Consider the following 22928-nt stretch of genomic DNA (forward strand, 5'->3'; position numbering starts at 1 on the left):
ATGAAATATGAGAAAATTATCCAAGAACACAAAAGCACCAAGCCCATATAACAGAGGAGAAGATAAAGAAAAAAACCTAGCAATGCTGGGTTTCAGTTACATCAATAAGAAACCATCATTATAAGACATATAATATCAGAAGTGAAATATAGGACATCAACACAAAGCCTACAGACATTAAAATGAGAAGAATAAGGCAATTATTATAAACAAACTAGGTGAACAAATTTGAAAATCAAAGAAAATTGATTAATTCCTTGAAGGACACAAATTACCAAAACTTATTCAAGAAGAATGAGAAAATCTACATAGCTATATATTTAGAAAGGGAATTTAATTAATAATTAAAGTTTTCCTTATACATATCACACACCTACAAAGCCCAGGCCCAGATGGCATCACTAGTAAATTCTAGCAAACACATAAATAAGAAAATCCAGCACACTTTCATAATTTAAAAAAAAAGTCAACAAACGAGGCATAAATGAAACATATCTCAGAATTATATATGTGACAAACCCTCAGCCAGCATCATAATGAATGGGGAGAAGGTGAAAGCTTTCCCCCTAAGAACCAGAACATGACAAGGATGACTACTGTGACCACATCACTTCCACACAGGTGAAGGGAGGCCTCCCAGAGCAGTCAGGCAAGAGAAGGAAATTAGGGGTGTCCAAATGGGGAACGAAGAAGTCAAACTGTTGCTCTTCACTGATAACATGATCTTTTATCTAGAAAATCCCAAAGATACTACCAAGAGTCTCCTCAAACTGATAAAGAAAAAAAGACACCAATCTTACACAAATTATTTTAGAAAATAGAAGCCAATATTACCTTTACACCAAAGCCAGACAAAATTATCACAAGAAAACTACTAACGAATATTCTTCATGAACATAGGAATGGACAAAGGTACATCAATTTTATTTAATGAAATGTTTGCAATTGAATTCAGAAATATATAAAAAGAGTACCATAAGGTGACCTATCAGGGTTCATCTCAATAAAACATAGGAAAATCAATTAACGTTATATAACTTTGAGAAAATATGAGAGGAAAACCATGTAATCAACTCAATAAATGCAGAAAAAACTTTTTAATAAAATTCAATACCTAATTATGACTTTAAAAATAATTCTCAGGAAATAAGTAATAAAAGTGAATTTCCTCAATCTGATGAAGGTCTTCCACGTAAACCCAAGAATTAACACTCATTGTTGAAAGACTGAAGGATTTCTAGCTTGGAAACAAGGCAAGAATGAAAGCCCTTTCCATTTCTATTCAACATTCAGTTGAGGACCAGATAACTGCAATAAAACTATTAAAATAAATAAAAATGATATAAAGTAGTATAAAAGAAGAAAATTATCTTCATTAGCAGACAATATAATAATCTATGCAAAAAAAATCTGAATAATCTGCAGAAACAAATAAGTGAGTATAGCAAAACTGCAAATTACCTGACCAACACAACAAAACTAATAATATTTCCATACACTAGCAACAAACAAACCCCAAACCAACTTTTAAAACTCTACTCACAGAGTTTGGAAAAACACGATGAAATACTTAAGTATAAATTTAACAAAAGACACGTAAGAGCTATACATTGAAAACTAGAAAACTTGGCTGAGATAAACTTTGCGAGCTTAGGTTAGGTAAATATTCTTAAGTAAGAAAGAAAAGGCAAGAACCACAAGAAACAAATTTAAGAAATTGGACTTGATCCATATTAGATTTTTTACCATGAAAAGATATCATTAAGAAGATGGAAAACGATCCAAAGATTATGCGAAAATATTTGTAAATATGTCTGATAAAAGACTTATATCCAGAATATATGAAGAACTCTTAAACCATTAAGAAGAAAAAAATAAGCCCATTTATTTTTTTAATGTTTTGAATAGAAGAAGGTATATAAATACTCAACAAGTCCATAAAAATGATGTCAACATCAACAGTCGTCAGGGAATGCAAATTAAAACCACAGTGAGATACTATTATGCACCAACTAAAATAGCTAAATATATAAAGGGTGATGACACCAATTATTGACAGGATGCTGTAAAAATTGAATTTTCCTACTTTGCAAATAGAAATAGAGAATCGTGCAACTATTTTGGAGAAGAGTTTGACAGTTTCTTAAGAATTTAATTATACACTCACTGCGCACCCTAGCCAAAAAAGAAATGAAAACATGTCTACACCAAAATGAGTATAAGAATATTTATAGTAATATTATTCATGAGTGCCAAACATAGGAAACAAACCAAATGTTCATCAAGTGATGAATGAATAAACCAACTGTCATGTATCTACATCACCAAATACTATATAATTTCATTTAATTGAAACTGTAAGACTGGTAAAACTCTAGTGACAGAAAGCACTCCTAGGCTCAAGCAACACTCCTGAGTAGCTAGGACTACAGTAGTGCCCAGATGAATTTTTTTTTTTATTTTTTGTTTGTTTGTTTGTTTTGTTTTTGTTTTTGTTTTGCAGAGATCAGGTCTTGATTTTTTTGCCAAGGCTAGTATCACACAGTAATAGACGCCAACTGCCAGGAATGGGTATGGAAACCAATTGCTAAGGAGAACAAAAAAAAATCTTTGATATTAAAAAAACTCTAAACCTTGAATTTTGGGGTAGTCAGAAAAATGTATATCTTGATCAAAACCCATCAAATTGTGCTTATAATGTGTAAATTTTATAATATAGAAATTATACTCATAAATCTATAAATATAGCATTTATAATAGGATCCACAATATTGATATTTGAGAAAAAATAACAAAAGATGAAGGCAATTATTAAACTTTGAGAGACATTTAAAGATAACCTAAATACATCAATATGCTAAACACACACACACACACACACACACACATACATATGCCTATACACAGATAGCTACTGTCATATCTTAACAAGTGTCCAAATTTAGCAATGGCAATAATAGCAATGTTTTTAAAAGTGCAAGATATAACCTATTTCATTTTTTTAGCAAATGTTTAACCTAAATGCAATCATAAGGAAATAATCAGAAATCCAGAACTTTAACATTGATATAATATTAACTAATAATAAAGAATCTGTGACCTCTTATAGAATAATTTCAGGTCAATTTTGCTGTTAGCTTACAACTATTTTAAAAAATAAAGTCTATATTAAAATGTAAATGCACACTTTAAAATTTTGCTGTTTTCTTCATGGCATTATTCCCATAAACTTGGACTAGTATGTCTCTGCTTTCACTTCCACTCTTGCCAAGTTTAATAAGAAATTCAGTGTTTGTTTATTGCTCCAATTTAGCATTCTTACAATGACACACAAAAGCATACCGCAACAATAATCAATTCCACCCAGCAAGACAGTGCCACATGTTGATACAAACACAGCTGTGAGACACTTATATATCCAGGTTATGAAACCTTATTGAGTTGTTTGTACAGTGTTGCCAACATATGTACACAGTGGCAAGTTCAACAAACTTAATTGTCAAGCCCTGTCCATATCCATACAGTATTGTCAGGATTACAAAGGAATGAAATACTGATATAGACCAAAGAATGGATGAACCTCAAAAACATGGTAAGTGAAAGAAGTCAGCTAAAAGGACAACATGTAGTAGGGTTTCACGTATATGAACTGTCCAGAATAGGGAGATCCATGCTGACAGAAGTAATAATTGCCAAGGGTTGGAGGTGGGGGGAGTGGCTTAGAGGGAAATGGGGAGTGGTCAGCTAAATGGGATTTTCTCATTGGGTGATGAAAATATTCTCAAAACAGGCTGCTGCGATCATTTTGTAACTGTGTAAATATACTAAAAACTGTTGAATAGTGCATATTAGATAGGTGAATTTTATGGAATATCAATAAAGCTGTTAGAACTGACATTCACAATAAACTCAGATAAATTTAGTATCATTTTAAAATTACACTAAAAAGTTTTAGCTTATTAATTTTATCCCAGTGCCATTTGTAAAAGATTCTAATCTTGGTACACTTTTCTAATGTGTATTCACATACAAAAATCTTGGTTTTGTAAATACCTTGAAACCAGGACTACCCATTAATCCATCCTTTCCATGTCTTCCTGGTTCTCCCTGAAAAAATAAGTACATGTGTTTCAATAAGTGTTTGCACTCATGTTTTCTTTTTTAAAAAGATACTATAAGATAGTTTTTATTTAAATTAAAATACTCAAGAACTTTTATTGTATCAAACTCACAGCACGTCCAGGAAGGCCAGGAAAACCAGCATTCCCCTTTTCACCTTTTGCACCCTGTATTAAAAAGAAACACTTAAAAAGCAATCTTTGCAATGATTTTTTTTTTCAGGTTCCAACTCAAATAGAAAAGCTAATAAGTTAACCTCATGATGTAATGAAAGAACTATAACTCATGTAGGCTCTGCAAAGCACTATTGTATCAGCCAAGTAGACACTAACCGTGTTAATAGATGGAGAATTATGACAAGCATCTAGGCACAAAGGCCATGTCCTGGCAAAATTGAAAAGCAATGCACATTTTACACATGCAGAGAATATAATTTTCCTTTAGCATGAGGATATAGGAAGGCCCATAACATCAATTCTCAATGGACATGGTTTTACACAGCTATTGCTTCCCAAAGAATCTCCCACTGTAAATCTTTTCAAAAGTTAGAATGCTCAATAATGCAACGTAGGCCTGTAGAATACCAACCAGAGCAGTCACCAGTTATTTTTCTTTTCTTCCCCATTGTTCTAAATTAATCCTCTGAAAGGGTGAAAAGGCTAATTGCTTTAATGTTGGACTGGACTGCAGTTTAAGTTTTTGACTTCCTTTATGTTAACAGGTCAATATAGATACTTTGTTGTGGGATCTATACTTCCCTTTTTGCCATAAAATCCAGGTGATCCTTTCTCTCCTTTGGAACCCATTTCACCCTAAACGACAAAATATAAATATTGAATTTTAGAGAAATACAAATATTTCCCTTACAAAAGAAAAAAAAAGTTTCTAAACAATAGCATTTAATATGCCAACAGCAAAGCAAAATAGAAATCAAATAATTTAAAATTTGTTTTAAAAAGTCCTCTTTTCCAGCCTTCATAAAGAAAAATAAGAAAAAAATAAAAATAATTAGTACTATAACAAGATTTATAGTTTAGAGTTTATAGTTTAGGGTTAATAAAATTTGTATATAATAAACCTGTTCAATAATTTTTAGACACTATTAGATTATACATTTTTTTTTTTTTGAGACAGAGTCTCACTATGTCTCCCTCCGTAGAGCACCATGGCATCACAGCTCACAGCAACTTCAAACTGTTGGGCTTAAACAATTCTCTCGTCACATCCTCCCAAGTAGATAGAACAACAAGCACCCACCACAACACCTGGCTATGTTTTGTTGCAGTTGTTATTGTTGTTTAACTGGACCTGGCTGGACTCAAACCCACCAGCCTCGGTGTATGTGGCTGGTGCCATAACCACTGTGCTACAGGTGCCAAGCCTACGTTATACATTTATAACTGGAAACATTAAAGGGAACTTTTTTCTGTTTTATATAAAGTATGATATTAATCTTAGCCCAACTATTTATTTTAATGTTTATCTTTAATTACATATGAGTATTTATTTGTAACACATTTATAATATAAAGTGCTTTCAATTCAAATTAAAATGTGATCTTGCTACATTTAAAAAGAACAAATTTCTTCAACCTTTGATCCTGGTATCCCATGAAGCCCAGGAAAACCAGGAAGTCCACGATCGCCCTGAAAATGAAATTGAAATTAATTAGAGAAAAAAATGTTTCAACTTAAACAATATTATCAAATTATCTTCAACTTTACCCTTGTCAAAATCCATCAGAAATAAATCTATGAACAGCTAAACTCATATCTGCATTAAGTCCTATATCCATAAAAGATTAATCCTCATTTATCAGGGTTTTATGTAAGATTAAAGAACCAAAGTGGTTTGGATCTAGTGGCATCTCACCAGCAATCCATATTCTACCCCACATGAGCCATCACCTATTCTAAAAAAATGACTCAGGCTTCTACAAGGGCAAGACATGTAAATTAATAGAAATGGTTTAGTGTCAGGGTAGTCTGTGTGTGACAGAATCATCCTGTGAGGTCCCATCTAGCTCAGTTAGGAAAGACCTTAAACCCAAACTCTCAGCACACTCTAAGACTCTGTGGGGATTTTTCATTTTTAACTGCTGACCTTACAATATGTTCATAGTAGATATTTGTTCATATATGTCTATGAAGATAAAATATCTAAGTTACCTCCAAAAGAATATGAATAGTAAATATAGATTTAGTACTTAGTTCTGTGGGAAATGTTGGATGCTGTTGCTTTAACTTCAGAATCTTAATCGTCAAGACAAGGTTTAAGAGTGAACCAATGACGATCATGCCAAGAGTTGGGTCAGGCTCATTTTTATCTAGGCAAATTAAGATACCGCATGCAAAGAAGTAATTGTACTCTGAGCTTGTGTAATGAAGAGGGAGGCATGTGAAACCAGTGACCTGTGAGTGATACAATTTTTATGAAAGTTATTTATTCAAGTTTTAAAAAGCAGCATAGTTATTTGAAACTTATATACCCTAAAGTTCCGTATCTCTTGGAGTTCAAATCACCAAACCATGCATCACATTACGACTACATTTTCGATTTTCAGCATTATCAACTGACTTCCTGTGCCAAATGAAGATTATTAACCTCCCCAGCACCCCTCCCTACAGGGACAAATCCCTTCAACCTTCTTTTCAGCTGTTTAAATCAGTAGTCAGGGTTCATTACATTAAGATTCACTGATAAGCCAAAATATACTCTGAATACTTGCCTTTTCCTGCTCAATATTTGTTTTTCCAGGAGTCAAACACTGCCTTTATAAATTGGTTGGTTTCCTATAAATTTATAGCTATTGTCAACTCCAAAATCTCATCAATTGTCCACATCACTTCTCAGGGTACTCAGAGCCACTGAAAATGTCATATTTTTTAATAAATCCCTGCTAGAGCTATCTTGTTTCACTATGGGTTTTTTGCTTTTCTATCTGTACCACTTCCTTATTTAGGGGAATATTTCGTGCAATGGCTTCATGAGAAGAAATTCAGGAGAGATAACTTTCTGAGATCTTAAATGAAAATGTCTTCATTCTATTTACTTATGCAGTTGATAATTCACGTATAGAAATATAATTTAGAATTTTTTCCATCAGTCTTTTGAAGGCTTTGAATCAGTTCTTGATTTCCATGTCACTGGTGAGGTGTTTTATGCCTTTCTGATCTGATGCCTGACCATTTACATGTAGGTTTTTTCATTTATAGGGACCTCATGCCCATACACATGGGCATCCCAAATCATACTTTCAAGCTCTATCCACTCTTTACATAAACACCGTCCTCTCAGCTACCTCTGTGCATAAAGTAGACACACAAGTGTGTTGGAAGGCTTTCAGGAGAACCAAAAGAGAAGCGTAAACCTAAGAAATGAGACTGGAGTGATTATGCAGGGATTTCCAGAACCTGGGATCTGAAATGTGGTCTACAAGGGTCTCCTGGGCCACATGTGTGCATCAAGGTGAGCCCTACAGACTCTTCACTCAACACCAAGAAGCACAGGAGTTCTGGCTTTTTGAAGGCATTCACGACAGCAGGTTTATTATGTCTTCCTCTCTATACCTTGTATAAGTTTCTTCCAAGATATTTTATTTGTTGATCTTTAACTTCCCTGAGATACAGGATGATTCTTTATTATCAGCTCATATGGAAGTTGATGACTCTGAGATTTACTGTAATGTGGTCTGGTTGGACCATATCACTGCATAGCTCTAGATGTCAGTGGACTCCCTATGGAAGGATATTCTATTCACACAACAGCCTACAGACTAGTTGACAGCATTTTGGAGGCCAGCTATGGGAAGGGAGTAGGAGGTCTCAGCACAGGCAACCACGCCCTAAATTCCATTGTTTCAATGTCAGTACAACTCCTCTTTTTCCTCCAGTCTAGAGACCCTAAGTTTTAACTTCTCCAGAAAGTATACATTTATTTTTCTTCCAAGGTAGAAGAAGGGACATTCATTTAGCTATATAGAGTTGAGGAAAGATTGGTGTGATATACCTATTCTTATACCTTAAACACACCTTGAACCATGCATCCATCTTCAGCTCTTCTTTCACAGCTACTCCAGAAATACTTATTACCATTTCCTAAATCTGCAGGGCACCTGTGCACATGTGTACATACATATGTACATGAATGTGCATCATACATGTGTGAAGGGGGCCTCCCTCCTATAATTCTTATCACTTCTAATCTTAGGATTCAGCTTCCTCGAGACTTTTTCACGTGCAAAAATGTAGAGCTGTTACTTCCCCTGTAATTATTTGTGTCAGGTTTTATTATTGTTGTTTTTATAGTTGTTCTTTTGCTTTAATGGGAATTTAAGAGAAAGAGAAAGAAGGCAAATGTTCGGTTCAACTCTTCATCTTCATCAAGAAGCCCGAGTGATTTATTGATGCTTCAGCAGTAACATTCAGGGCAACTTGGCTACTGGGGAGGTGGTTTCACAACAGTCTACTGGCAGGAGACAACAGGACAGACAAAGACAAGGACAATACAAATTGAGAAAGCACTCATGCAATGTGTAATCTCCAGCTGTCCCTGTGGATGCTTTCCAGTGGGAGGATTTTAGCCTCCTGAGCAGGGTTACCGTGACCTCCTGTGTGGGGTACTAACATTCATGACCTGCTCTCTATTATACCGAATCAACTTTGCTACTGATCAACTCAGGCTAATGATTGCAGGAAAATCTGGAAATACACTTATCTGACTAAACCTACAAGCTATCAGCTTTCTTCACTTAACACACATAACATTTAATTTCAACATTGATTCATTCCACAAATAGAAATACCCCTTTATTTTTCATTAGGGAGAGAAAGGCAGTCATTATAAGGTACATTTTCACAGAGAGAAAACCAAACACAAAAGTCCAGGAACCCCCTAATCTTCTCCCATAACAATTATGGAAAACTGAAAACAAAAATGACAAAATTTTAGATATAGCTGTGTTATATTTGATTCTTTTACTTTATCTATAAGTCTATATGGTATAAAGGGTACAGTAGACTGATAGGGACAGCCTAAATCTGTTTACTTTTAGCACTTGCAAAAAGGATTAGAGCTGGGCCCATGGCTGCCTGGCTAGACACTGCATTTCCCAGTCTCCTTTGCAGCAAGGCATGGTCATGTGACTCGCTTCCTGTCAGCAGAATGTGTATGAAATGGAAATATACAAATTCCACATTATCAAAAAGAAATCTATTTCTGTGACTTCCTTTTCCTCCTTGCCATCAGATTAGAATGTAGACAAGATAATAAGTAGCGATGTAGCATTGACTGTGTAAAAGAGAAAAATATTCTTAAGGAGACTAGAGCAAAAAGATAGAAAAACATGAGTCCCTGAATGAGTTCATATATAACAAGTCATATGAAAAAAGTAAACTCTCACATTTAAGCTGCTGCATTTGAGGTTCTATTTGTCATGGAATTTAGCCATCAAGTTAAGGAATACAAAGAATAACTATGTTTCTAATCTAAACAGCAACAGTATTTTTATAGCTTATAATGAGTGTCCTTCTCAAGAGTTACAGCTCCCTCCTGACTACTTTAATTTCCCACTAAAGGTTAGAAACAATCTGTTGTAAGAGACAGAGAAGAGAGAGGGAGAGGAAAAAAGACTACAATATTCTAGCACTAATTATTCTTAAAATTCAACAATTTACCCAAATAAAGGACAAAAGAAAACAGTAAATTTTAAGGGGAAATCAAGAGACACAACAAGAAAACCAAATATTCTTTCCCTTATTTGGGGACCCCCAATAGAAGAACCAAAACTAATTTTTTGAGATAGGGAATTGAAGCTAAGAGAGCAACCTGAATTGACTCTTTAGAAAACACTGAATTATGATAACCAGTTGAAAGACAGTCTAGACTAAGATAAACTCTTGATAAGATGGTAATTAGCTGGAAATGAGTACTTAATAAAACTACAGAAAGGGGTAAACCACTATCCCCTAATAAGGCTGAACAAAATCCTAGCTAAAACATCCATTCTCTGGCTAAAGGTTAAAGACAAAATCTCTAAACTTTAATGCACTGGAGATGACAAACAGATCTCAGATGAAGTGAGGAGAAAACTAGGAGCATTCATTCACCCTGAGACATAAAAAATACAAGATATGGACAAAGCTACCCTTATGTGTGCAAGATTTTTAAGTAAAATAAAAAGGTATGTGGCTGGGCATGGTGGCTCATCCCTGTAATCCTGGTGGTTTGGGAGCCTAAGGCAAGAGAAAATCTTGAGGCCAGGAGTTTGAGACCAGCCTGAGTATCAAAGCAAGACTACATTTCTGAAAATAAATATATTTATGTATTTATACACACACACACACACACACGCCAGTTTGGTAGTATGTGCCTGTAGTCCCAGCTACTGAAGAGGCTAACGCAGGAGAATTGCTTGAGCTCAGACATTTGAGGATACAGTCAACGTGATGACGCTACTGCACTTTAACATGGGCAAAAGAGCGAGGTATTCCTATTCCAAAATGAATAGGTATAGTATCTATGTTAACATAACTTGGCGAGAGAGAGAGCGTGCAAGCTGCATGAAGAAAGAAATTGAGCAAAACTGTTAGAGAATGCTGCAATTTCAAAGATAAATAATTCATCAAATAAGCTCACAACCAAAGCTAAAGAACTGACCTAACAACGTTGGTATTATAAATTGGTGTTGCCCGTACTTGACATAATACCATAAGAAAACATGAGCTTAGAAAAGAATTGGCCAGGTTGCAAGGAACAGACTGAGCCTAAAAATACTAGGACTGGGTAATAGAACTTTTTTTTTTCTTATCTCTAACAGGTAAATAATAAAACTGAAGAATGTCTTTCCTCTTAAAACTCTGCCTCTGGAAAAGATGAAATCAAGGATGTGGCCACCATACACACTGCTCCTAAAATTTCTGCATCAATTAAGGCGAGTTGAATAAATCTCTTCAAGCTGGACAGTGTGGCTCATGAAAAAGAAAGCACAGTGATAAACTTAAATCACCTATTAACAACTGCAGATAGAGACCTGGACTAAGAGACAACGGACTCTGGATCCTGCTAGTAGCTAGAATCAAATGTCAAAGACACAAAACTGCCCATGTAAATAGCACATCAGATACACACTATGTACTGCTAGGAGTTCCACTGCCACAAGAGCCACCAATTTGGACTAAAAGAATGTCCACTGAGACCTGAAATGCAAACAAAGTTACCCAGTTTCAGTACTACTTGTAATGTTTTTCTGGACCAGCCAACAAATTTAGACAAAAATAGAGAACTAAGGGGATAAAAACAGGTCAAGACTATCTACTTGGGTAGCAAAAGAATATGAGAACCACAATTTTTCTTTAAATCTGAATTTTTAAAATGGCTCTGTGTCTTTGTTGTGCTTTAAATCCACACATGCTTTGTTCAGTAGCACAAGTACATAATTCATAGGCATATTTGGGGTTACGTGTCCAGGAGTCTATGACAGCAAAGGTTCTGCAAATTAAAAACCTGATGATCTAGTACAGGGGTGGAGAAACTTCCCATGGTGGCAGCTAGCACTAATTTAGCTATAATCACTAAGGCCACATTCAAGAATTTCAATTAACTATACTTAAAAATGTACATCGTTTTGTAAAACGCTATCTCATAATTTCAAAAAATGAAAACTATCAATTTTTAATTAACTTAAGTAACCTTTTAATGATTTTGTTGTGTCTGCTTTTTGTTGAAAAGCATATGAATATTTGCTTGCACCATGGAGGTCTGCAGTTTCTGTTGCTCCTCTCCAGGGGTCCTCAGACTTTTTAAACAGGGGGGCAGTTCACTGTCCCTCAGACCATTGGAGGGCTGGACTGTGGGCCTGGGATGAGTCGGCTGCTAAGCAGGACAAGCAGTAGCGGCAAAAACACCCGGCAGGCCAGATAAATGTCCTAGGTGGGCTGCATGTGGCCTGTTGGCCGTAGTTTGAGGATGCCTGCAATGGGATCAGTCATCTGCGACCTTAAGGATGCCTTGATTCTGATTAGGTGGGAAAAGTAAATTCCCAGCCATAAATGGTTGAAAACAAGAAAGCATTTTTCAGGCATGTTGCCAAAGACGTGGTTATCCTACTGCATTTTCCCATATTTCAATTGGGTCATTCTTAGCATCAAACACTGAATTTAAAACGTTATCTACTGGGAGCTCAATCAATTCCCTCTGTAGTCCTTTGGGTGTGTTGGTGATATTAACTAGGTGAGGTTGAAATGCTGATTTGAATGTGATGTTATGATTCTCAAGGTCACTGAATCTTTCATCGTATTCCCCCAATGAATAGGTCAATAGCACCTTCATATTCTTCAGATAACTCAAGGATATCACCCTGCTCATTAGTGACCTTTGCTAACTAGGGGAACTGCTCATCTGAAATTTCCTTTTGAAGAAGAGCTTTGAAAAGACAGCTTTGCTTTCCCAAAATGTTTGCAGTTTTTGCACATATCATATATAGACTTAGTTTTCCCGGGCAAATAATATTCAAGTCACTTTGATTCTATATGGTATCACACAGAAATGCTGCATTCTATAGAAATACTCTTTCCTGGAGGCACCTGTGGCTCAGTGAGTAGGGCACCAGCCCTATATACCAAGGGCAGTAGGTTCGAAACCGGCCCAGGCCAAACTGCAACAGAAAAATAGCCGGGTGTTGTGGCAGGTGCCTGTAGTCCCAGCTACTCTGGAGGCTGAGGCAAGAGAATCGCCCAAGCCCAAGAACTGGAGGTTGCTGTGAGCTGTGACATCACAGCACTCTGCCAAGGGTGACAAAGTGAGATTCTGTCTCTAAAAAAAAAAGGAAAAAAAAAAAGAAATACTCTTTCCATAACTCACAATGCTGACTCTGTTCTTCATACAATTAAACTACCTGTCCTCTTGGCTACACTTGTCCCTGTGATGGCCAACAATACTTTAGAATGATAACGCAAATCCACATTGAATACCTACCTCATCTTTCAACTTCAGCAGTTACAAAGCAGATGATTCTATTAACAATATAGTTAACAATACTTATAACTTGTTGCAAAGTAGCTTTAGTGCAGAGATTTTGTGCTAGATACAAGATACAATGAAAAGCAATGAGACCCTCTAGATCTGTTAATATTTTGTTTAATCTATGCAATAAACCCTTCATGTTTTCATGTCGTGTTTACATGTACCCTCACTACATTTACCAAATTCAGTCCAACTTCACAACATTTACCTTTATTCCCATGTTCTGTTCACAAGACTACCCAAAGTGAGTAACTCTTGGTAGCAAAGAAAGTCTTCTGTTATGACCCAAATGAAGTATAAAACCTGAGCCAAGACCGTCATATCAGTTGATTATGAAAAATATATATTTTCCTTTTGAAATATTGCATGAAGTTGTTGTGTTAAGGTCAAGGCTAATTGGTGCTGATCAGTGATGGTTCTCCTTGAAAGAGGCAGTTGTTCATACTTTGAAACAAGTACATTCTAACTATCCTACCAAGGTGACAACAAATTCTTTCACAATTTCTACTTCACTGAATGGCTTCCCTCCCCACCCCACCCCACCCTGAGCATATAAGCTACTTTATAAGTTGCTTTGGCAGCATTTTCTTGAAAAAAAAAATTGCATTTGCTCTTTCTCTTCATCTTTTAATTTCTGCAGTGTAAGCCTTCACACCTCTCCCTCTAATTTAAAATATTTGTGGTTCTTATGAGTGTCACCATACTAATGAGCATCGGATTTCTTTAATGTTGTTATTATATATCACAAACCAAGCAAATCATTTTATGTTTAGCAGAAACCAGACAATATTGAAGTTTGCAACCCTCATTTTAAAAAACTGATTTCTTTCTTCACTGTTTTCTTGGCCTTCTTGGACATGAGGGGTTACAGCAGACAAAGTTAAAAAATACTGCAGAACTCGGCGTCTATTCATGAATTCCACTTCAAATAGAAATACCAGGCACCATTGTCAAATGCTGAGAACAGACTGGCAGATTCGGCCACCATAAAAGAATCTCACCAGTCAGCCTCTATGGGGCAGTGGGGCCAGTGAGGTGGGGGAAGTGAAAATTAAATCATGAGTGTAGCACTGTCAGGTTAGCACTTATAACTTACTAACGTTGTAAACGTGCCAATCAATCTTGGAAGATCATTTTGTTGAATCTTATTTTATTCTTTGGTATTTTAAATGCTTTCGTTTAAATATATACATAAATAATGGATACAAATGTATTAATAAAAATAAGAGTATTTGTTCTGCAAAATTTGGATCCAGTCAAAAGACTGCTTTAGGACCCAGAAGGCCACTTGTGGCCTTAAGGCTGTGGGTTCCTCACCCCTTACCTGCAGTGACCCCTCACCCCCTTAAGGCTGTGGGTTCCTCACCCCTTACCTGCAGTGACCCATCTTCTTCCCTAGAGACAGAAGTAGACCAAGAATACTCTCTCATGCCTTATCAGCACTTAGGGAACCACCCACCCTGTGCCCTCCCCCACCTGTCCTCTGGGCTACTGACAGGCCTTTGGGGAATCTTCTCACAGTGCAGGCAATAGAGGAAAAAAGATACAAATCACACAGAGGAGAACTATTCTGACCAAAGAGGGGGGGAAAAATATATATATATATGGAAAATAAAGCCAGATTAGGGCAAGGCCTTTTATTTCAACTCCCCAATCCCTGAGTAACTTTAAACAAACAAACTTTAAACAAGCTCTTCATTTCTCAGCTTTCCAAATCATAAAATAATAATAATTTACTTCCCAGCTCATGTCGAATGAGCATGACATGACTTACTTACTAATCTCATAGGACTTTTTAAGAGGATTCAATGTGCGGAAGGATGCATGTGGATAATACCATTGCAAAACAACTAGGAATAAAACGGGCAAGTGTGCACACAACAGTAAAACCCTCTCAGCACTCTATACATGAAGGTTTGCACACAACTGTGTTTCCTGCTCCTTTCAGATTAAAGAAGAAAACACAAAAGCTGAATCTTACACAGGCTCAAGCAAGAATGACTTACTGGCAAATGGTTAAATCTATTAAAATATTGTCTTTCCCTGACACAGTTCTGGGCATTCCCTTTGGGTTTAGGGATCCCCGCTGGACAACTCAGGCCTACAGAGGAAGTAAATCCCTTAGCACCTCCCAGTGACTCACTGCGGTTGCTTCTCAATGACTGTACAACAGAATACACCAAAAGTAGAGCTGGAAAATTCAATATGGAACCAATAAAATGTGAAGCACTCTATGAAAATTCAATAAAAGTTGTAAATATCCTAATAATGCCAGTAGAAAAAGAGAAAATAAAACAGCCGATAAATGAGGCAGGACACAGAATTAATGGTCCTCCATAGTAAACCAAGATGCTGAATCCATTATATGGTTTTAAAAGAATAAAAAGAGATGGATGCATTGGAATATGCCTGTAGTCTCAGCTACTTCGAGGGACCCTTCTTTCAGGCAGGAGGATCATTAGAGCCCAGGCATTTGAGGCCACAAACTGTGAGCTATCATCATGCCTGTGAATAGCTATGACACTCCAGCCTAAGAGACTGAGCAGACTCTGTCTCTGAAAACTTTTTAAAAAGAAAGAAAAAAGGTTAGACAGTCAGGAAATAATCAAGACTTTGCAAAATCAGCCACAGAAGTAATAAAAACCTAAGCACACACAGATGAGCCTCGCCTGTAGAGGAGAGAGGATCAATAAATCCTACTATCAGAGAGCATTTAGAGGGCACAGCTGTTTTAGAAGAAAAACTTCTAAAGAATGCCAAAAAGAAGAAGAAAAGAAAATTGTGATACTGTTCTTTCCAAAACAGTAGAGAAGGTTGGCTTTTTTCCTTAAAATCCATGGTTATAACAAATTCAAGGTTTCTACAAATTTAGATAAAGCAAAATATTTTTTAGGAAGCAAATGTGTATATACTTGCATGCCTGTGTATCCATTTATACTAGTACTATATCAATGTATTAATAATTGCTGTGATTGTAATCATAAATATGTGTATATTTACATATTTAATGTGTATATTTGTATCTATGTAACTTTATACTTAACAATATTCCAATAATAGACTCTATTAAGGAAGAAAAGAAAAGGCATAGAACTGAATCCTGGAACACTCCAACATTTAGGGAATGGACGGGGTAGAGGGGGAGCCAACCAGTAAACATGGAAAGGTAACTAGTGAGGGAAAGGGAACATTTAGGAGCACGTGGTATGGCAGAATCCTGGAAGAGAAGAGTTAAGTGTGTCAAATTGGAATGAAGTCTGACTGGAGTGGTCTAGACAGAGGAAGGGAAGTGAGGAGGGACGGAGAACACAGGCAACCCTTTCAGAGTATATGCCAGGCTGAGAAACAGTGGAGGAGTCTGCTCGCTGAAGGAGTCTGCACAAGCGAGGAAGGAGGGTTTGGTTTGGTGGGTTTCAGATGGGGCTTCCTTTGAACGATTGCAAAAAATGTAATGGGAAAAAATGAATGATACAGAAGAGAAGAGCTGATTAATAAAGAAATAGAGAAAAGTTGGATCTAGACTACAAGAAGAGGCTTGCAGACTATGGATTATGCCTGGACAATTCACCCGTATTAACAGCAGGGAGGGCAGAATATAGGTACAGATACCAGTCAAAGGGTAGAATTCCCGTCTGATTATTTCAACTGGAGCACTTCACCATTAGAGAAAGGATAAAGGACAAACCAAAACTATTTCCAAAATTTTACCTTAGGTAATCAGCAGATTGGTGGTTCCAATAGAAAAGCACCATTATCATCATCATCACTAAATTTATAGAGCTTAACTGATGCCAAGCATATTCATGACCTATGATATCACACTATGACCTCTGCTTTCCCGATGATTAAAACCAGGTTTCAGGAGATTAAGAAGCATGACTTGGGGGTTAGCAGTCTGAATGCACAACCAAGCCTGTAACCTGTGACTGCTTTCAGCCCCTACTCACATACGTATGCAGAACATGACGCATGTGCACACACAGTGCTTGGGGCATGTGCGCTCCGAAAGGTACGTGGGTACATTACTCTCCCTTTTTGAAAAAGCAGAACAAGGAGGAAACTGTGCTAAGCCAGATCTATGCCTCCCTCCTCTGGGCTTTGTTTTAATCCTGTAAATTTTTCCAGAAGTAACACAATTAACATGCTAAATTTTAAAATATTACTCCCTAACAACATTTTTCGCTTGGTTCTTTATTACTGTTCTCTCCAAACATATGTTGGAGTTCCTTGGTTATGACTGACTGTATAACATTATAGATGTCACTGTAAAGCCACGTAGTCTTTTGATGCTGCAAGCCCAGAAGCAAGGGACTAACTCAGGAGGGAACTCTCACCCCCCTCTCACCCCCACGTGGCTCAGTGGTCTGGATGCTGAGGACGATGAGAAAGGAAGGCCTTGAAGTTTTAACAAAGAAAATAAATGTATAATTTGTCCAATAATAACATGTTAGATGTAATTAATGTCCTTCATTTCTCATGCCCAGAAAAATAGAGTAATGAGTTTGCACCAAGTCCAAATAGGTTAAAGAATAAATTATTCATACTTTCTTCATCTCCGGCACTGAAGTTGGCCTTGAAAAATTTCATATCCAATTTGAAAACTCATAAATACCCATCTATTAGCCAACTATGCCCACAATAAATTTTAACAAAATATGTTTCTCTATATAAGTTAAATATATTTGGTTTCCTTAAGCTTCGGGAAGCATTGCAAAGCATTGAAAACAATTTTTAGATTTCAAAGAATAGCTTTAAAGCATGCAATAAAATTCGTTGTCCACTGAAGACCACCTTGCTAAATATTCCTTTTGACTTCATAAATTCACTTTTTAAAAACTCTACACATTCTATTGTCTGATATATGAAGAATGACTGTTAAAGTCAGCAAGAAAGTGCACCTAATTTTAATTATCTTAAGGGGAAACTCCTCTGTGGAAAACTTCAGAGAAAATCCACAAAATGGAAATTATTCTGGGAAAATATCCTAATGGGGAACAAACAGTCTGGTGTGGAACAATCTCCCAACGGGCACTATGTGACGCCTGGAAAAAACGCCCTGCACTGCCACAAGTAGATTCTCCAATCTTCCCATTTCTGAAATCAAGGAACCATGTCATGAAAGAATAATCAAGGAAAACCTCTAATTAACTTCTAAATTATTTTAACTCTGGGTAAAGAACATTCAGAAGCCACATGGAATGTGAGGAGAGGACTTGGAAAGTAGCACATGGTGATTTGAGGCCCACAATGACTGTGTCAAATCTATTTAACCCCAACAGTGAACTTCAGAGAACAACCAGCTCTGAATCAAATCATTACTCGCCTGAAAACAGAGATCGCTGCGTAAACATGCTTGTCTTTATCTTATCCAGCAAAATGTACGACTTTGTAAAATTCACACACCTTTATTTAAAAGACAGCACACTGATCAAACAATAGTTTAAGATGCCACTGGTAGAATTCTTGTTCCTTTATTTTTAAATAAAGTAGATTTATTCCCACAAAAATGTATTCCAGTTATTTTAAGATGTATAAATAAAAAGATCCCTTTTATATTTGTTTTCTAAAACTCAACTGAAGAATGCAGTAAGTAGGTTGAGGAAATATCTACACGCCCACGTCTGTCACGGCGTTATTCAGAATAGCAAGATGTGGAATGAACCTAAGTGTCTTCCAGTGGATAAATGGATAAAGCAAATGTGGCATATACAGGCAACAGAATACTATTCTGCCATAAAAAAATAGGGAAATCCTGTTATTTGCAACCACGGGGATGAGCCTGGAAGACGTTATGTTAAGTGAAATAAATCAGGTACAGAAAGAAAAATATCACATGATCTCACTCACAGGTGGAGTCCAAAATCATTATCTCATAGAAGCAGAGAGTAGGGTGGTAGTTACCAGCCAGAGGCTGAGATGGTTGGGGAAGTGCAGGAGGCAGTGTTGAAAAGATGCTAGTCAGAGTACACATTTCAGTTAGATAAGACAAGTAAGTTCGACAGATCTATCGTACAACACAGTGACTATAGTTTAGGGGTGGGGAATCTGCAAACTTAAGGCCACATGTGGCCTTTTAGGTCCTTAAATGCAGCCTCTCAACTGCATCCAAATTCTAAAGAATACTCATATTTTTAGTAATACATGTTCATTCACCTTTGTATTTTTATTTGTTTTATTTTTAAAACAAATGCATTTAAGATACAGAATAAAATAACCTTCAACAACACAATCTTCCCAGACTGACAGGCACATTGAGAGAACATTAGTAAGTCATCAGAGCTCAGCTGACAGCTGCTACACTCATGATATAGTTCTAACTCCCCCCGCCCACCCCCGACCATGTGCCACTAGCTACCACACAAGGCTGATTGAGAGAGTTTATGGGGACCGAGGACGCCATCAACACTGAAGGAAGAAAACAGATTATTGAATGAGGATTGGGAATTGCAAAGTTATCTTGTTTCTGCTGAAGATAAAATGATTGCTTTGCTTTGTGATACTGAAAAATATCAATATTAAAGTAATTCAATGCTCATCAGTATTATAACACTCATAAGAACCACAAATATTGTAAATTAGAGGGAGGGGGTGAAAGGCTACACTCCAGATATTAAAAGGTGAAGAACAAAAGCAAAGACAGTTTTTTTCAAGCAGGCAATAAGACCTGGAGATAATGCCGCTGAGGCAACTTATAAAGAAGCTTATGTACTGGAGAAAAAGGAAAGTGGGCAGTGAAGGAGAAATTGTGAAGGAATACAGTGTTACAGGTGCAGGATGCTTAGAACTCTCACCAAAAAAATAATAACTATGTGAGGTAATGTTTTTAATAATTAGATTTAGTCATTCCACAATATAAATACTTTAAAAATCATATTCTATACAGTAAATACACATAATTTTATCTGCCAATTTAAAAGTATAAAGGAATGCAAGCTAATATGGCCTTTTTGGAAAGAAGTTTGCAGAATACTCAGGAACTAAAAGTGGACCTACTATTTGATCCTGCAATCCCCCTATTAGGTATTTACCCAGATGATCAAAAATCATTTTACAACAAAGACAATTGCACCAGAATCTTTACTGTAGCCCAATTCATAATTGCCAAGACATGGAAACAGCCCAGGTGCCCATCAACCCATGAATAGATTTAACAAACTGTGGTATGTGTACACCATGGAATACTATGCAGCCGTAAAAAAGATGGAGCCTTCACACCTTTTATGTTTACCTGGATGGAGCTGGAACATATTCTTCCTAGTAAAGTATCTCAAGAATGGAAAAAAGTATTCAATGTATTCAATACTAATATGAAATTAGTATATAATCAACTACATATTCATAGGAATGGTGAAAAACATAACTATAGTCCAGAAAGAAGGAAGGAAGAGGAAAGAGAGGGGAGGGGAGGGGAAGGCCAGGAGGAGGGAGGGCTTGGTGGGGGATCCAACCTAATGTTCATAATGCAATGATACCCTTCTATACTATTAAGAATAGAGTATGAATTTTTTTTTTTTGAGACAGAGTCTCACTTTATCACCCTTGGTAGAGTGCCGTGGCATCATAGCTCACAGCAACCTCCAACTCCTAGGCTTCAGTGATTCTGTCACCTCAGCCTCCTGAGTAGCTGGGACTACAGGTACCCGCCACAATGCCTGGCTATTTTTTGTTGCAGTTTGGCCGGGGCCGGGTTCGAACCTGCCACCCTCAGAATATGGGGCCGGCACTCTACTCACTGAGCCACAGGCGCCACCCCAAATATGAATGTTATTGTCATAACAAATAAGTAACCAAGGAGATGGTTATGTTAATCAGTTAGATATAAGCATTCCACATTGTATATCAAATCTGCACATTGTACCCCATAAATGCATTAATGTACAGTTATGATTTAATAAAGAATTTTTAAAAAAGAAAAAGAAATATGTTCATTAATCTATTCACACACACACTTTCATACATTGTTCTATCAGCAGACTATTTTTAGGTGGTGATAGGTAAGAGATGCTCCGGCGGACTGCAATGCAGGTGAGGTACCTGGCACACGTCTTCTCAGAGCAGGTGTCCTTACTGTCCAGAGGAAATCTCCCTTTCACCTGAAGGAGGTCATTCTATCAGATATGAAACCCCCAGAGCATGGACATATAAGACAGCACCTATTCCTATGGCCCAGCCTGCTCCCTCCTGTCTCTAAAGATTCTTACATCATTTAAAACTGGCAGAGATTGCTCAGTGGCTAAAGAGACTCATAGAGACCCAGAGCCACACAGTGTAAAGAGGATTTTGTAATTCTTCCTTGGGAATTATAACGACTATTGCTTCTGCTTTACCTTCTCTGATTCTCCCTATACTGTAAATCTGCCTTTTCTCTGTTTTCCAGGCACTCACCCTCCTATTCTGGTGACAGCTCTCATCTAGGGCTTGCTCATGAATCTTGCCAGGTCAACGCATCTACCTCCCACTGCCATCATGCTACTTGATAAACAAGACAGGACAAGAGAAATAACCACGAATATAAGAAAAACTCTACTCCAGGAGCATTCTACATGATTTCCCTATTTATCTCATTTAATCCTCACACTAACCCTATTTTTAAAATCCTCATTTTGCCAATGAAGAATATAAGATTTAGAAACATCGAACAACTTGCCCAAGATCAAAGAGTATGAAAGTTCCAGATCCATCAGACTCGCTAAGGTACTTCCAACAACTACAATTTTCTGCAACCAAAGTAAGCAACCATAAAAATATAAGATGGACATAGTATAGATCAGTATATCTCAGATATAAATACTGTGCACACAATTTTAACAAGGTTTAGAATTTTGCGAAGATGGCAGTTCAAAAATTATTATAGCACAAGCAAGCAGCAAAATGACTAAATAAAAAAGAAAGTTTTGGGATGAAAAGACTTTGAAAATACAACTGTACTTTAGAAATTAAGGTAATAAATCAACATGGGGGTCTGAGCAAATACAAATGGTAGGCATCTTTGACACTCACTAGCCACCAGGGCCAGTAGGTATTGACTAGGTCCATGGGAAAGTACCAACATAGTTAAAGAACATATACTTCAATAGGAAACTTGACAAATCTTAGATTTGTTAAAAAAAAAATTAAAAAGGGAGAGTCACTAATAAAAATTCTGTCTGTCCCCATTCCTAAAAGAAAAGTCCATTCAGGCTAAGCCAATAGACCACCTGTAGATGCACACCTGTTGTGGAGAGGGACCCTCAGGTATTGGGCTATCTGAGGCTAATGTGGTAACACATTCACTTCATGTAATTCACTCTTTTTTGCGATGGTAACTTTCTATGGAACTTAACCACAGAGCATATGGCTTCAAGGCAGAGCCAATTTCTATCCCATCAGTCATCAGTGAATACCACTTTTATCCAGTGATAAAGCCTTTGTGAGCTTTATTGGCTAATAGCCACTGACAAATTTCTGAGCCCACAGTTCTTTTTTTAAATTTCATATTAATATATGGGAACAAACAATTAGGGTACAATGTGTGTATTTGTTAAGTAAGGTCCCTGATGCAGTTGTGCCCCTCACCCAGATGCTATGCCATGTACCCTTCAGAACACTGTGCCCATTAGGTGATAGCCCACAATTCTTGGAATTCACCATGGTGAACGCTGTTGGGCATACCCTCGTGCCCATTAGGTGAGAGCCCACAATTCTTGGAATTCACCATGGTGAATGCTTTTGGGTATACCCTCGTGCCCATTAGGTGAGAGCCCACAATTCTTGGAATTCACCATGGTGAACGCTGTTGGGCATACCCT

At 36.9% G+C, this 22928-nt stretch overlaps 1 protein-coding gene across 2 annotated transcripts in view; it reads right to left on the reverse strand.

Moving 5' to 3' along the window:
• The window catches only part of COL21A1 (collagen type XXI alpha 1 chain), a 122722-nt gene that overhangs the window by 58058 nt on the left and 41736 nt on the right, over positions 1-22928 (reverse strand). For both annotated transcript variants that reach the window (XM_023513144.1, XM_003789660.3), the window contains 4 exons: positions 5712-5765; positions 4880-4931; positions 4233-4288; positions 4054-4107 (listed from right to left, as the gene is read on the reverse strand). In XM_023513144.1, the coding sequence (XP_023368912.1) occupies positions 4054-4107; positions 4233-4288; positions 4880-4931; positions 5712-5765 (216 nt within the window). The remainder of the gene's footprint in view (positions 1-4053; positions 4108-4232; positions 4289-4879; positions 4932-5711; positions 5766-22928) is intronic.

This window comes from Otolemur garnettii, unplaced genomic scaffold (assembly GCF_000181295.1).
Source record: "Otolemur garnettii isolate 467f Iridium unplaced genomic scaffold, OtoGar3 scaffold00035, whole genome shotgun sequence".
Classification (NCBI taxonomy): domain Eukaryota; kingdom Metazoa; phylum Chordata; class Mammalia; order Primates; family Galagidae; genus Otolemur; species Otolemur garnettii.